Consider the following 14,034-nt stretch of genomic DNA (forward strand, 5'->3'; position numbering starts at 1 on the left):
TAAATATAAGAATATGAATTCAATGTATTTGGAGGTTACAAATTTATTGGATTTTATTTTTTAGTTTTTTATTTGTATATTTTATTTTTTGCTGATTTGAAAATAATAGTTTATTTGGCAAGAATTGCGTGGTTGATTCTAAAGTTGTACCAAATAATAATTATTCTAAAGTTGGTAATGCAATTGACGTAGTCAATGGCCTAAACTTATGGAGTTGCGGTCAACATAATTATTGTAATAATTATATATTTAGATTTGTACATGATGTATCTTATATGTACAAATATACGTAACAAAAGTTAAAAGTTAAACATTTTTAGTAAAAAAAAAATAAGCATGATGCATTTTATATACTACAAATGTATCTAATATGAAAATGTATGTCTAATATCATATATTTTTTAGTTTCGTTTTGATACTCTTTTAATAAAATTATTTTTTTTTAGTTTTCAAATATTCTTTTAAAAATTCATATTGGTAAAATAAAATAGAATTTGTTTTTAATAATAAGTAAAAATTAAAATGATTTTTTTTCACCAAAGATACAAAAACTCGAACTCGCGACCAATATAGGAGACTATGTTATTTGAGGTATAACATAATTATAATAATAAAATATAATTTTCATTTTTTATACTTTTAATTTATAAATTAATTATTGCGGTTATAAATTTATTATATTGTTTATAACGGTAAGATATAATAAATATAGGAATATAAATTCAAGGTATTTGGAGGTTACAAATTTATTAGATTCTATTTTTTAGTTTTTTATTTGTATATTTTATTTTTTTGCTGATTTGAAAATAGTAGTTGATTTGGCAAGAATTGAGAGATTGATTCTAAAGTTGTGCCAAATAAGCAATATTGCTGACATGGCATTAGTAGAAGGAAAGAAAAGTCTCAAAAAATAATGTGGTGCATACTTATGTATCTACTTTTATATATTAAGAATAGATTGTTACCATGATTCATGTGCACCTGCATGTTCCTATAATTTTTATATGTTATTTCCATTATTGTTATTATTAATAACCTCATAACATAATATATATTGCCATGATATTTTAATACATGCATGTGCTGCAACATGATGTTCCTTGTTTATTTAGCCACTTTTATATAATTAATTAATTTTCACAAAGACTAGTGTCCGTGGACTTCAAAGAAGAATTATTAGATCAAAGCCAGCTTGCAACTCCATAGAGTTCACTGCCTTGACACCATTGTTCTCTTACCTTTGTCTGAAAATCCATTCACTTTGCTGTTGCTAAGATTATATCATGGCTGGTGCACTTGTTGGTGGAGCTTTGCTCTCTGGCTTCATTAACGTTGTCTTTGACAGATTCATTACAACGGATGCGGTCAACCTGGTCTTGGGCAAGAAGCTTGGTCCTGACTTAGTTGAAAGGCTGAAGATTTCTCTGCTTGCAGCTGAAGCTCTGGTTGGTGATGCTGAGTTCAAGCAATTGGACAATCCTTCTGTGAGGGAGTGGCTTAACAGTCTGAGGGATGCTGTTTATGTGGCTGATGACTTGCTGGACGCTGTCCTCACCAAAGCCGCCACTCAAAAGGAGGTACGTTCTTTCTGGCCTATTAGCTTCCTCGACCGGGATAGGAAGATTGTAGATAAGATGGAAGGGGTGGTGAGAAGAATAGAATTTCTTGTAAAACAAAAAGATTTCCTTGGTCTTGAAAAGAGTTCCTATAGGGACTTTTTGTCATGGAGAATTCCATCCACATCTCTGGTGGAAGGTAATATCCTTGGCAGGGAAAAGGACCAACAGGAAATCATCAAGATACTAAATGATAACAGAGAACATCAGTTGTCTGTGATTCCCATTGTGGGCATAGGTGGGGTTGGCAAAACAACTTTAGCACAATGGCTGTACAATAATGAAAAGTTGATGGAGGGTTTTCAAGTCAAAGAATGGGTTTGTGTCTCTGAAGACTTTAATGTTGTTCAGGTTACAAAGAATATTATAGGTCAAACTGCTTGTAATGTAGAGGATTTCAATTCACTTCAACTTGAACTGAAGGAAAAGTTGTCTGAAAAGAAGTTCTTTATTGTGTTAGATGATGTTTGGAGTGATGATGGTGATGTCTGGAAGAAATTTAGAACCCCTTTTCAATATGGGGTAAAGGGAAGTACAATTCTTGTAACAACTCGTGTCAAAGAGGTTGCCTCTGTAGTCCAAACTTGTCCCCCTTACATTCTCAGTGAGTTGTCTGAGGATTGTTGTTGGTCAGTGTTTGCAAACAATGTTTGTTTTCCAGAATCAAATGGGGATCCAAAACTAGAAGAAATCGGTAGAAAGATAGCCAAGAAGTGTAAGGGGTTGCCATTAGCTGCAGAAACACTTGGAAGCTTGTTGCGAACAAAACATGATGTTAAGGAATGGGAAGCTGTATTAGTAAGTGATATTTGGGAATTTTCTGTGAAAAACAGTAAAATTATTCCAGCATTATTAATCAGTTACTTTCATCTTCCTGCACATTTAAAACGTTGTTTTGTTTATTGTTCATTGTATCCCAAAGATCATTGTTTTTGTAAAGATGAACTAATTTTGCTATGGATGGCCGAAGATCTTTTAAGGCCACCAAATAGAGGAGAGAGTTTACTAGAAGTTGGTAGCAAATGTTTTGATGAACTAGCTTCTAGGTTGTTTTTCAAAAGACATGATCAGTATGATTCTGAGAGCTTTGTGATGCATGACCTTTTACATGATTTAGCATTGTTCCTTGCTGGAGACTTCTATGGTAGATTTGAAGAGCTTGGTGATGCAGTGAATGTGTATACTCGAACTCGTCATTTGTCTTATGAAAGTTCGAATCTAGTCTCAAGAAATTTTAATTCCATCAGTAAAGTTGAATCTTTGAGGACATTTTTGTCAACTAATGTCTTTTCAAAGTCAGATAACATTGATGATGTAACATGTACTCCAATATTGAAGCTCAAATATTTGAGAGTTTTGACACTTCCGTGGTTCCAAGGACTTAATGTATTGCCTGAATCAATAGGTGAATTAACCTATTTGCGTTACTTGGATCTCTCTAGGACATGTATTAGGACACTGCCAGAATCATTGTGTGACTTGTACAATCTACAAACATTGAAGCTGGAATGTTGTTCTAGTTTGACTATGTTACCCAATGGCATGCATAAACTTGTGAATTTGCAACATCTCGATATTTCGGGTACTCATTTGAAAGAAATGCCAAGAGGAATGAGCAAATTGCAACACCTGCACACATTAAGCTCCTTTATCGTGGGCAAGCATAAAGATAATGGAATCCAGGAATTAGAGCTATTAAATCTTCATGGATTCTTTGAGATTCAAAAATTGGAGAATGTCCTTGATGTGAAAGAAGCAAGGAGTGCAAGGATAATAGATAAGCAGCACATTGACAACTTAGTGTTGGAATGGTCTTCAGGTGATTATATGGTTTCAAGCACACAAACTGAAAGAGATATACTCGACAGCTTGCAACCGCACCATGGCTTGGAAGTGTTGCAAATCAGGGGATACAAGGGTACAATATTTCCAAATTGGATGGGGTATTGTTCTTACCAAAACATGACTTATGTATCTCTGAAGTCTTGCAAGAATTGTTGCATGTTGCCTTCACTTGGACAGCTGCCATCTCTTAAGTCCCTCCGCATTCAAGGTTTTCATCAGCTGAGGAGTATTGGCATGGAGTTTTACAAGAATGAAGGCGATCATCATTCTTCGCTTCTTGCACCGTTTCCCTCATTGGAGATTTTGGAGTTCAATAACATGCCATGTTGGGAGGTGTGGCACTTACCTGACTCAGAAACTTTTCCTCGACTCACGAATCTTCATATAAGAGATTGTCCGGTGTTAAAGGGAGATATGCTTGAACGGGTATTCTTGAGAATCATTTCTTCTTTGTGGGATGTTTCAAAAGTTCGCAGACTAGATATACATAAAGATTATGAAGGAGGGTCTGAGATGTCACTTATTAGGGAGGATATGGTATCAATTAAGGGATGTGAATCTATTCTAGAGTTTGTACTTCAGGTAATGGGTGTCAACCATCTAAATTGCCTCAAATCTTTGCAAACTCTGAGAATATGGAGATGCAGCAAGCTGAAATTCCCCCAGCAACAGCAGAAATACAGTTTACTAGAGCTATGCATAGAAGAAAGCTGTGATTCACTGACCTCATTGTCGTTGGATGACTTCCCCAATCTTAAGACTCTCACTATATCAGGGTGCAAGAATCTGAAATCAGTTTCATTGTCAGAGCCATCACATGCTGCTCTTCAACGTCTCACCATCTTTAAATGCCCCAATTTTGTGTCATTCACAGGAAATGGACTGGCTGCACCTAACTTGACTCATCTTGAGGTCAGCTTCTGCACCAAGTTGAAGGCATTGCCACATGATATGAATACTCTTCTCCCAAGTTTACAGTCTCTCGAGATAGAGGGCTGCCAGGAAATTTGTAGGTTGCCAGAGGTTGGTTTCCCGCCTAACCTGAAACAGCTTATTATTGGGAAACAATGGAGGGGTCTATCGTCGATGGGCAACTTGGACACCCTCACTCATCTTATCATTGAAGGTTATGGCAGTGAGAATGTGAAGTCATTTCCTGAGGCCGGTTTGCTGCCTCACCTTCCCTCTCTTACCACTTTGAAGATCAGTCGGTTTAGTAATTTGGAGACATTAGAGTGCAACCAGCTTCTCAGCCTCACCTCCCTCCAACAATTACACATTGAAGGGTGTAATAAGCTGAAGAATATGGCAGGAGAAAAGCTTCCTTCCTCTCTCTTGCTACTTCAAATTGACCAGTGTTATTTGCTGAGACACTGCAAGAACAAGCATCAACAAATTTGGCCCAAAATTTCCCACATCCCTTCCATTCAAATTGGTACCAACGAAGTGCTTCTATGGAGAGTTGGTAGGTCATTCTCTAATCTTCTTGTTTCTCATGCAACTACAATTAAATCCATCATGCATAAATTTCGTTTCTCTTAAAAGAAGAAAGTGTTGTATTGTTTTCTTTCATTTATGATTCCCCTGTTTGTAGTTATACTTACAGAAATATCCTTTGTTAATCTGAGAAGAACTCATTGCTATTTATGATACTTAAATGTATTAAACAAATGGATGAATCAAATTTACTGTTTTGACCGTCTTTGCAGATCCCTCCTCGCTCAGAGGTAAAAGGATGCATATGGCTAGGATTTCACCATATGTGTAGGAATTAATAATCCTGAGTTTGTTCGAGGCAGTGGAGTTGTATGTTAGGAGTCAGAAGAGGTGGTTTCTATTTTTAGCTGCAGGTTGGTATGATTACTCCATTATACTTTAGAATTTACTTTGCTGTTTTATTTGGAAAAAAGGAAAAAGTTATGAAAGCTTGAATTGAGAAGGAATTAGTTATATGCACTTCATGACAAAATGGCCTTTGCCACTGTGTGATGTTTATGCTGAACTAAGTTGTATATAGCAACGTAAATTTGGTTCTTTAACTGTTTTTGAAATCTGTATAATGTACTTTTCGTTACAATACCTTTGAACATTGACGGTTAACAATTTTATATATTTATAAAATTTGTATATTTATATTCAAATTTGTTAGTTTTCAACATTGGGTCTGATGTTTGCTTTTCTGCTTTGCATGGCCACAAATTTTGAGATACAAGAGCCTTGCCACCTTGGACAGTAGATTTTGCCACTATAATTAACAGCAAAGTGATATAATTTGGTTAATAATGATAAAGATAAAACAAGAATATTGTTTATGGAATTAGTTTTTTCTTTATTTGTTTATGTCAGCTTCAATTTTCACTGCAATATTGTTATTTCTTTGTCAAGTTTCCTCAAACTGATTTTGTCTCTTTGAAGATGAGATCATACAAAGGAAGATTGGTTGTGCTGTACTTCCATTTATTAAAATTTTCATATTCTTTTGTATTTATCAAACAGGTTCTTTACAACAGGCTACTAACCTAACTACACCAGTTGAGCAAATAGAAGAAAACTTGAGAGGAGGTGCTATTTTCATCTCAGCAGATTTTTTCATCAGCAACTTGTTTTCATCAAGTGCATGATCGGATGGTAAAATCTAGTGATATTGAACTGAAATTTTAACTGGAGATTCTTCACTCAAAGCTCTGTGGTAGAACTGCCAGAAAGTTTCATTAATTTAATCTTTTGGTTGACCATTTTCTTCTGTAGAATATGTGGTCAGTGCTTGTAAGTTCTGAGACTTGTTTATTTTGTTCCTTTGATTCGGATAATAATGAAGCTTTTTACCTTCTCTTGAGTTCTTAACTCTCACATTGAGATAATAATGAAGCTTGTACCACTTTCTTTGGAAAATTTTCTTGGTTTTTATCTCACAATAGAGAGTTTTGTGATCTGTATTTCTCTGAGAAGAAGATAATATTTACATCCAGCAATCCAATAAAAGAATCATCATGAGCGCCCAATGCAGTAATTTCCTATAGTTCTATACATGATTAAATTTGGTTGTGCAACATTTGAAAGCTTCCTCAACTTTCAATTCTGTATCAACTATCAGAAATAAAAATACAAAAATCATTAGTCCCAAAGCATCACATATTTAAAACTGTAATGAGTTATTTTTTAAAGCAACCTCATAGATAAGCTAGCTATCATCAGGTGAAGGCTTGTCTATTGCCAAAAGATTTTAACCTTATATTATTACTACCATATGACCATGATTGATATGCAGATTCATGCTCCTTAGTTTTATATAATAAAAAATGCTATAGACATTGGCTGAGGTTGCTGAAAAAAAAAAAAAGCTGAGATTGCTGTTGTCATGGTAGGCATGCAAGGCAACAACAAAACAATAACCACAACAACAAAGCCTTATCCTACTAGGTGGAGTCGGCTACATGAATCAAACGACGTCATTGAGCTCTATCATGTACCATGCCTACAGAGAGCGTTTACATAGGCTGCGTTTGTTTTCAGGGACAGGACACTAAGATAAGGACACAGAAACACAAAATCGTGTTTGACAGATGAGACATGGATAGAGACATTGTGTACAAAGACACTAACAAGAGACACAACTTATTTTTTTATTTTTTTTATTATTCTTGTTAATTTTTTATTATTATATTTTTGTCGATTCATCCTTTTCAGTATATAGGAAAATTGGCTACAAATAGGGAAGAGTAGAATAGGAAAATTGGCTACAAATAGGGAAGAGTAGAATAGCAAGCAATCAGAGAAAGGAATCAAGAAGTTCATCCTATAGACTTATTTTGGTTTTTCTTTTAATATATTACTATATTTAGACCTACGTGTTTTGTGGGAGTAATATATATATTGTCTTTTTCTTCTAGAAAATTGATTATTTTCTTCATCAATTTTGCACTATCATATTGTCTTATGTCTTGTATTTTTACTATGATTCCTTTCTTCGAAAAGTTCACTCTGTTTAATGTTTTTGAGAAGAAGAAAGTGGTTACACATCCAACAATAATAATAAAAAAATCAACATGAATGTGTCACATATGCTGAAACCTTCCTCAAGTTAGGAGTACCACAGTTATTTTGGAAGATTTATCTTTCATACTGAAAAAAGGGGAGGGTATAATACTGAGGCCAAAAGCAATTCCAATATGAAATTTCTTATGTTGTCACAAATAGCGTTTCTTTTGCTAGTAAATCATCAAAAGAGCGTTACTGATGCTGTGTTTAAACCACAGTAGCATGTCCCAAGTATAGTCCAAGAAAAAATCAATATACTAAAAATAATAATAATGATAATAATCAATATCTATAAGCCACATTTCTTAACTTGGCTTCTGTTTGGGGTATGTTGCTGGAATATATTTTTTTATTGCACAGAACATTGAAAGATGAAAATGTATACCAATAATATTATCTAAAGATTAAACAAACAACTCTTAAGGTGAAAAAAATATAAACTGAGAAACAAGATACTATACATGATGAAGTAGAAGTTATTTATTATTGGGAAACAGACTAACATGAATATCTTTCTGTTAACAGTCCTGCCAAGAAATTATGAGAATTGCAAAGCCTACAAAGTACAAGCATCTTTGTAATTAGTGATCGATGGTTTATGAAGATGTGAAGGTGGCTATCATGCTTGTGGATGCTGCCAGTGTCAAGCTTACTACCTCTGCCTTGAACATCATGTGAGTTCTTAAACTTTGCATCTGGTCTTACAATTGAGAAAAAGAGTGAGAAAAATATCTTATGAGAAAAGTTGAAACCTTCTCAACTTGCAATTTTTCTTACTTCTTTCATGGAATTAAAAGCACTATTTAGCATTAGGCATCAATTGCCAACATTTTAAGCACCTATAAATAACTCTCTTCGCCACAAATTCATTTCATTGCATGCATTATTTCCTTTTATTAAAAATAATTATTTTAGGCGTCTTTTGTCTTTTTATGTTTTTTTCTTCTTTGTATTTTATGTACTAAAAAAATTGAAAATTTAGTGTTTTTGTTTATATATATATGGGAGAAAAAAAGAAAGAAAAAACTCTGCAACTACATACATAACACTGCTTGATAAGTACTAGTAATAGTTCAAAACTTCAAATACCATAACTAATTAACTACTAATATTTGATGCATTTGAGAGAGACTAGTATAGTAGTACTATTGAACCTGTGCCTATAACAATTGAAACTTTTCACAAGATGCAATTATGTTGCATCCATCAAATAAAGTAGAATCAAGGACAAAGTTAGTGTGAGCCAGCTGGGAGGACTTGAAGTGAATGTCTTTAACAAGTTTGGAGCACCACACAATCAAAAAGGGAATACAGTGAATGAAGATGAATTATTTGAAGGAGCAGCTCTTCATCACATCACATACACCATATCTTATCTACTACTTCGTAGTTCGTACTACAAATTAAAGAAAATAAAACTTACATGGTATGGACTAAAATTGTTGCATTACACTGATTAATAATTCAAAAGAGTGGAGTGTTATGATTCATTAGAGACCAAAAAGTATAATACAAAGACCAAAGCAATTTCTTACCCAAACAAAGGTGCTAGACGACGAAGTATGCCTTAATAATTGAGAAAGTGAGCATTGCTTAACTTCAGCTTCATTACTTTGCCAAAATTTACCAGAAATGGCTCATTATGATAATGATAAGGTATCTGAGGAGAAATACAAAACACAAAATTTCCACAAAACTACAACTGAACGTCTTTCAATCACATGTCTTGTTTTGGAAATAAAAGTTAACAACAGTTAGGATTAAAGGCAAAACTGAAAATTACGTTGCATGACACTTCCATATTGCAAAATAACAATCAAACACATAAAATTAGTAAAGAGCCAGCAAGGCATTCCCACTAACGATACCAACTTTTTATGAGGCCCCTCAGATCCCTGTTTAGTCAATTATTGTCTTTGTCTTGTTGCTAACAAATTATTGAGAACTACTTCTTCACTATAAGCTTTGATACACCAACACACAGTTCGGTTACAAAGCCTGCAAGCATTGCATTTTTCACTCTTCTCCTTCATATCTTAAATTTTTTTATCACTTGTTGAGATCATATCATGGCTGCTGCACTTGTTGGTGGAGCTTTCCTCTCTGGTTTCATTAACGTTCTCTTTGACAGGTTCCTTACAACTGATGCTGTCAACTTGGTCCTGGGCAAGAAACTTGGCCCTGGATTGGTTGAAAGGCTGAAGACTGCTCTGTTGGGTGCTGAAGCTCTTGTTGCTGATGCTGAGTTGAAGCAGTTCGGTAATCCATCTGTGAGGAAGTGGCTTGATAGTCTCAGGGATGCTGTTTACTATGCTGAGGACTTGTTGGACGCTGTCTTCACGAAAGCCGCCACTCAAAAGGAGCAAAGTTCTTCCTGGTGGTCCCCTAGCTTCTTCATCAACCGAGATAGAGATGACATGGTCGACAAGATGGAAGCGGTGGTTACAAGAATTGAGGATCTTTGAAAACAAAAAGATTTCCTTGGTCTTGAAAAGATTCCCACTGGTAGCTCATCATGGAGGACTCCGTCCAGTTCTCTTGTAAGAGGGAGTGTGTATGGCAGGGAGGATGACCAGAATGCCTTATTCAAGATGCTGAATGACAACAATGAGCATCAGCTGTCTGTGTTTGCTATTGTTGGCATAGGTGGAGTTGGTAAAACAACATTAGCCCAATCAGTTTACAACAAAGAGGAGGAGTTCATGAAGGGATTTGATCTGAAAGCATGGGTTTGTGTTTCAGAAAATTTTGATATTGCTGAGACTACAAAGAATGTTATAAAGGAGATCTCTCCAAATACTCAAGGTGTTGAGCACTTCAATTCACTTCACCATACTTTGAAAGAAAAATTGTTGAACAAGAAATTCTTTATTGTTCTGGATGATGTTTGGAGTGATGATGGAGACAAATGGAGTAATTTTATGACCCCTTTCCAATATGGGAAGAAAGGAAGTATTGTTCTTCTGACTACTCGCGGGAAAAATGTTGCTCTAGCAGTTCAGAACTGTCGCCCTTATTTTCTGAAAGGGTTGTCAGAAGACTATTGTTGGTCAGTGTTTGCTAACAATGCATCTTTTCCAGAATCAAATGGGAGTGCAGCACTTGAAGAAATAGGTAGAAAGGTTGTCAAGAAGTGTGATGGCTTGCCATTAGCTGCAGAAACACTTGGACGCTTGTTACGTACAAAGCACGATGTTGAGGAATGGAACAAGATACTAACGAGTCATATTTGGGGATTTTCTGTGCAGAAGAGTAAGATTATCCCAGCATTACTGATAAGTTACTTCCATCTTCCTCCACATTTAAAGCGTTGTTTTGTTTATTGTGCTTTATATCCCAAGGATTATAAATTTGAGAAGGATGAATTAATCCTTTTGTGGATGGCAGAAGATCTTTTACCACTACCAAAGAGAGGAGAGAGTTTCGAAGAAGTTGGTTGTGAGTGTTTTGATGAACTAACTTGCAGATTATTTTTCACGAAGATTAAAGACGGTGATGATTATTTTGTGATGCACGATCTCTTGCATGACTTAGCAATATTCCTTGCTGGGGATTTCTATTGCAACTCAGAAGAACTTGGTGAAGAGAAGGAGATAAGGATTCAAACCCGGCATTTGTGTGTAAACTTACGTCATTGTAGCTCAAAACTTCTTAATTTGATTTCTAAAGTAGAATCTTTGAGAACATTATTATTGTTTGGCGATTTCATATCTCCCAACTGCAACATTGAAGCGGCAACTTGTGACATATTATCAAAGTGTAAATACTTGAGAGCTTTATCCTTTAGTAAACTTAATGTGGTGCATGATTCAATAGGAGAATTGATCCATCTGCGCTACTTGGATCTCTCTTGCACTAATATTAAGACATTGCCCGAGTCTTTGTGCAAGTTGTCTAATTTGCAAACATTGAAGTTGAATCATTGTTCTAAGCTAACTACACTGCCTAGTGGTTTGCATAATCTTGTGAGTTTGCGGCATATTGATATTAGAGGAACTTCTTTGGAAGAAATGCCCAGAAAAATGAGCAAATTGAATCAATTGCACGTTTTAAGTTACTTTATCGTGGGCAAGCACGAAGAGAATGGAATCCAAGAGTTAGGAGGGCTTGTAAATCTTCATGGATCCGTTGAGATTAAGAAGTTGGAGAATATTGTTGATGTGAATGAAGCAAAGAGCGCAAGGATAATGGATAAGAAGCACATTGATGAATTATGCTTGGAATGGTCTCCAAGTAATGATTTGGTTTCAAGCACACAAAAAGAAAGAGACATGCTCGATAACTTGCAAATGCACAGTGGGTTGAAAGAGCTGAAAATCAAGGGATACAAGGGTACCATATTTCCAAATTGGATTGGGCATTGTTCCTACCAAAACATGACAAGTGTATCTCTTGAGTCTTGTGACCATTGCTGCATGCTGCCTTCACTTGGACAGCTGCCATCTCTTAAGTCCCTAAGCATTCAACGCTTCCATCAGCTGAGGAGTATTGGCGGCGAGTTTTACAAGAATGAAGGAGATCATCATTCTTTGCATATTACACCGTTTCCCTCGCTGGAGAGATTGGAATTTGATGATATGGCACGTTGGGAGGAGTGGCACTTACCTGACTCAAAAGCTTTTCCTCAACTTATGATTCTTCATATAAGAAATTGCCGAATGTTGAAGGAAGAGATGCTTAATCAGGTATTCTTCAGAATCGTTTCTTCTTTGTCGGATGTTTCCAAAGTTCGCAAACTATGTATATATAACTCCTCTATAGAATGGCTCCCCGCATCTATGTTTCTTGATGGGGATACTTTATCAATTAGGGGATGTGAATATGAGAAAGAGTCTGCATTGAAAGCAATGATCAGCATGAACCATCTAAGTTGCCTCCAAGAAATACACATCTCAGGGTATAACTCTCATGTATCCTTTCCGGCCAATTGTTTTCTCAAATCTTTGCAAAAGCTGAAAATCCATAGCTGTAGAAAACTAGAATTCCCTGAGCAACAGAAGCAGAAGTATGATCTGGTAGAGCTACAAATAGAAGACAGCTGTCATTCACTGACCTCCTTGTCGTTGGATGCCTTTCCCAATCTCAAGAATCTCGAGATATCATGGTGTAGAAATCTGGAATCAGTCTCAATGTCAAAGCCACCACACGCTGCTCTTCAAAGTCTCTCCATCTATGAATGCCACAGATTAGTGTCATTTGCAGGAGAAGGACTGGTTGCACCCAACTTAACTCATCTCAGCCTCATAGAATGCTACAATTTGAAGGCATTACCACGTGACATGAATAGTCTACTCCCAAGTTTACACTCTCTCCAGATATCACAGTGTGGGAATCTGGAATCAATCTCAATGTCAGAGGCACCACATGCTGCTCTTCAACGTCTCATAATCAGTGGGTGCTCCAAATTAGTGTCATTTGCAGGAGAAGGACTGGCTGCACCCAACTTGACTCATCTCAGCATCACACATTGCTACAAGTTGGAGGCATTACCACGTGACATGAATAGTCTACTCCCAAGTTTACATTCTCTCGAGATATTTTGTTGCCCAAACATTTGCAGGTTGCCAGAGGCTGGTTTGCCGCCTAACTTGAAATCACTTGAGGTGGGAATTCGTGAGGAACAAATGAGGGATCTATCATGGATGGCCAATTTGGAGGCCCTCACTCATCTAAGAATTTATGGTTATGGGTGTAAGAACATAAAGTCATACCCAGAGGTGGGTTTGCTGCCCCATATTCCCTCCCTTACCACTCTTGAGATATGGTGCTTCGATAATCTGGAGACATTGGAGTGCAACGAGCTTCTCTGCCTCACCTCCCTTCAACAATTGCACATTTCATTCTGCCAGAAGCTGGAGAATATGGAAGGAGAAAAGCTGCCTCCCTCTCTCTTGCTACTTCAAATTAAACAGTGTCCTTTGCTGGAAGAACACTGCAAGAACAAGCATCAACTAATCTGGCCTAAAATTTCCCACATCCCCACCATTAAATTCGTCTGAACAGAGATTTCTGAGCAGGTAATTCTCTAATCTTCATGATTAGTGATTAACACATGCTACCACAATAAATTCACACATGCACACGTGACACTTATTAACACTTGTATTTTTTCAATAGAATTGCATTTGCAGAGGACTATAAGAATTAGTTACCATGAAATAAAAATTGAAAGACAGTCTATGTCTTCTTTCGTGCATTTAAGAATTTCTTTAGATATATTAAACAATGGATGAATCAAATTTACTGTTTTCACCATCTTCTGCAGTAGCTTCTCCGAGGTACCAGTGCCCAGATGGCTATGATTTCGCCACATAATCTTTACACAATACAAACCATACTTACATTAACTTCATTCAATCAAAAGAAGTGATTTCTGTTGTAGCTTCACCTTGGTATAGTTACTCTATTTCTCTTTATAACTTACTTCAGGTTGGAGAATATGGCAGGAGAAAAGCTACCTTCCTCTCTGTTATTACTTCAAATTCAAGACTGTCATATACTCGGAGAAGGCTAAAAGAAGAAGAGTTGCAGCTAC

General features: G+C 36.0%; 2 protein-coding genes across 3 annotated transcripts; both read left to right on the forward strand.

The window, feature by feature from the left end:
• The first annotated feature begins 1,166 nt into the window (after positions 1-1,166).
• Positions 1,167-6,319, forward strand: LOC107472757 (putative disease resistance protein At3g14460). Of its 2 annotated transcripts, XR_001588845.3 has the most exons (3): positions 1,167-4,926; positions 5,171-5,311; positions 5,958-6,319. XR_001588845.3 is itself a non-coding variant. In XM_021134723.2 (2 exons), the coding sequence occupies exons 1-2, from the start codon at positions 1,284-1,286 to the stop codon at positions 5,227-5,229; spliced, it is 3,702 nt and encodes a 1,233-aa protein (XP_020990382.1). In that variant the 5' UTR covers positions 1,167-1,283; the 3' UTR covers positions 5,230-5,375. The 2 variants fall into 2 exon arrangements, 1 of the variants encoding a protein (XP_020990382.1); XM_021134723.2 differs by lacking the exon at positions 5,958-6,319 and having other exon boundaries at positions 5,171-5,375.
• Positions 6,320-10,079: 3,760 nt separating this feature from the next.
• Positions 10,080-13,779, forward strand: LOC107472748 (putative disease resistance protein At3g14460). Its single transcript, XM_052257192.1, has 2 exons — positions 10,080-13,516; positions 13,765-13,779. Exon 1 carries the CDS (start codon positions 10,091-10,093, stop codon positions 13,496-13,498), a length of 3,408 nt encoding a protein of 1,135 aa, XP_052113152.1. The 5' UTR covers positions 10,080-10,090; the 3' UTR covers positions 13,499-13,516; positions 13,765-13,779.
• Positions 13,780-14,034: the final 255 nt, after the last annotated feature.

The sequence above is a fragment of the Arachis duranensis genome, chromosome 2, assembly GCF_000817695.3.
Source record: "Arachis duranensis cultivar V14167 chromosome 2, aradu.V14167.gnm2.J7QH, whole genome shotgun sequence".
Classification (NCBI taxonomy): Eukaryota; Viridiplantae; Streptophyta; class Magnoliopsida; order Fabales; family Fabaceae; genus Arachis; species Arachis duranensis.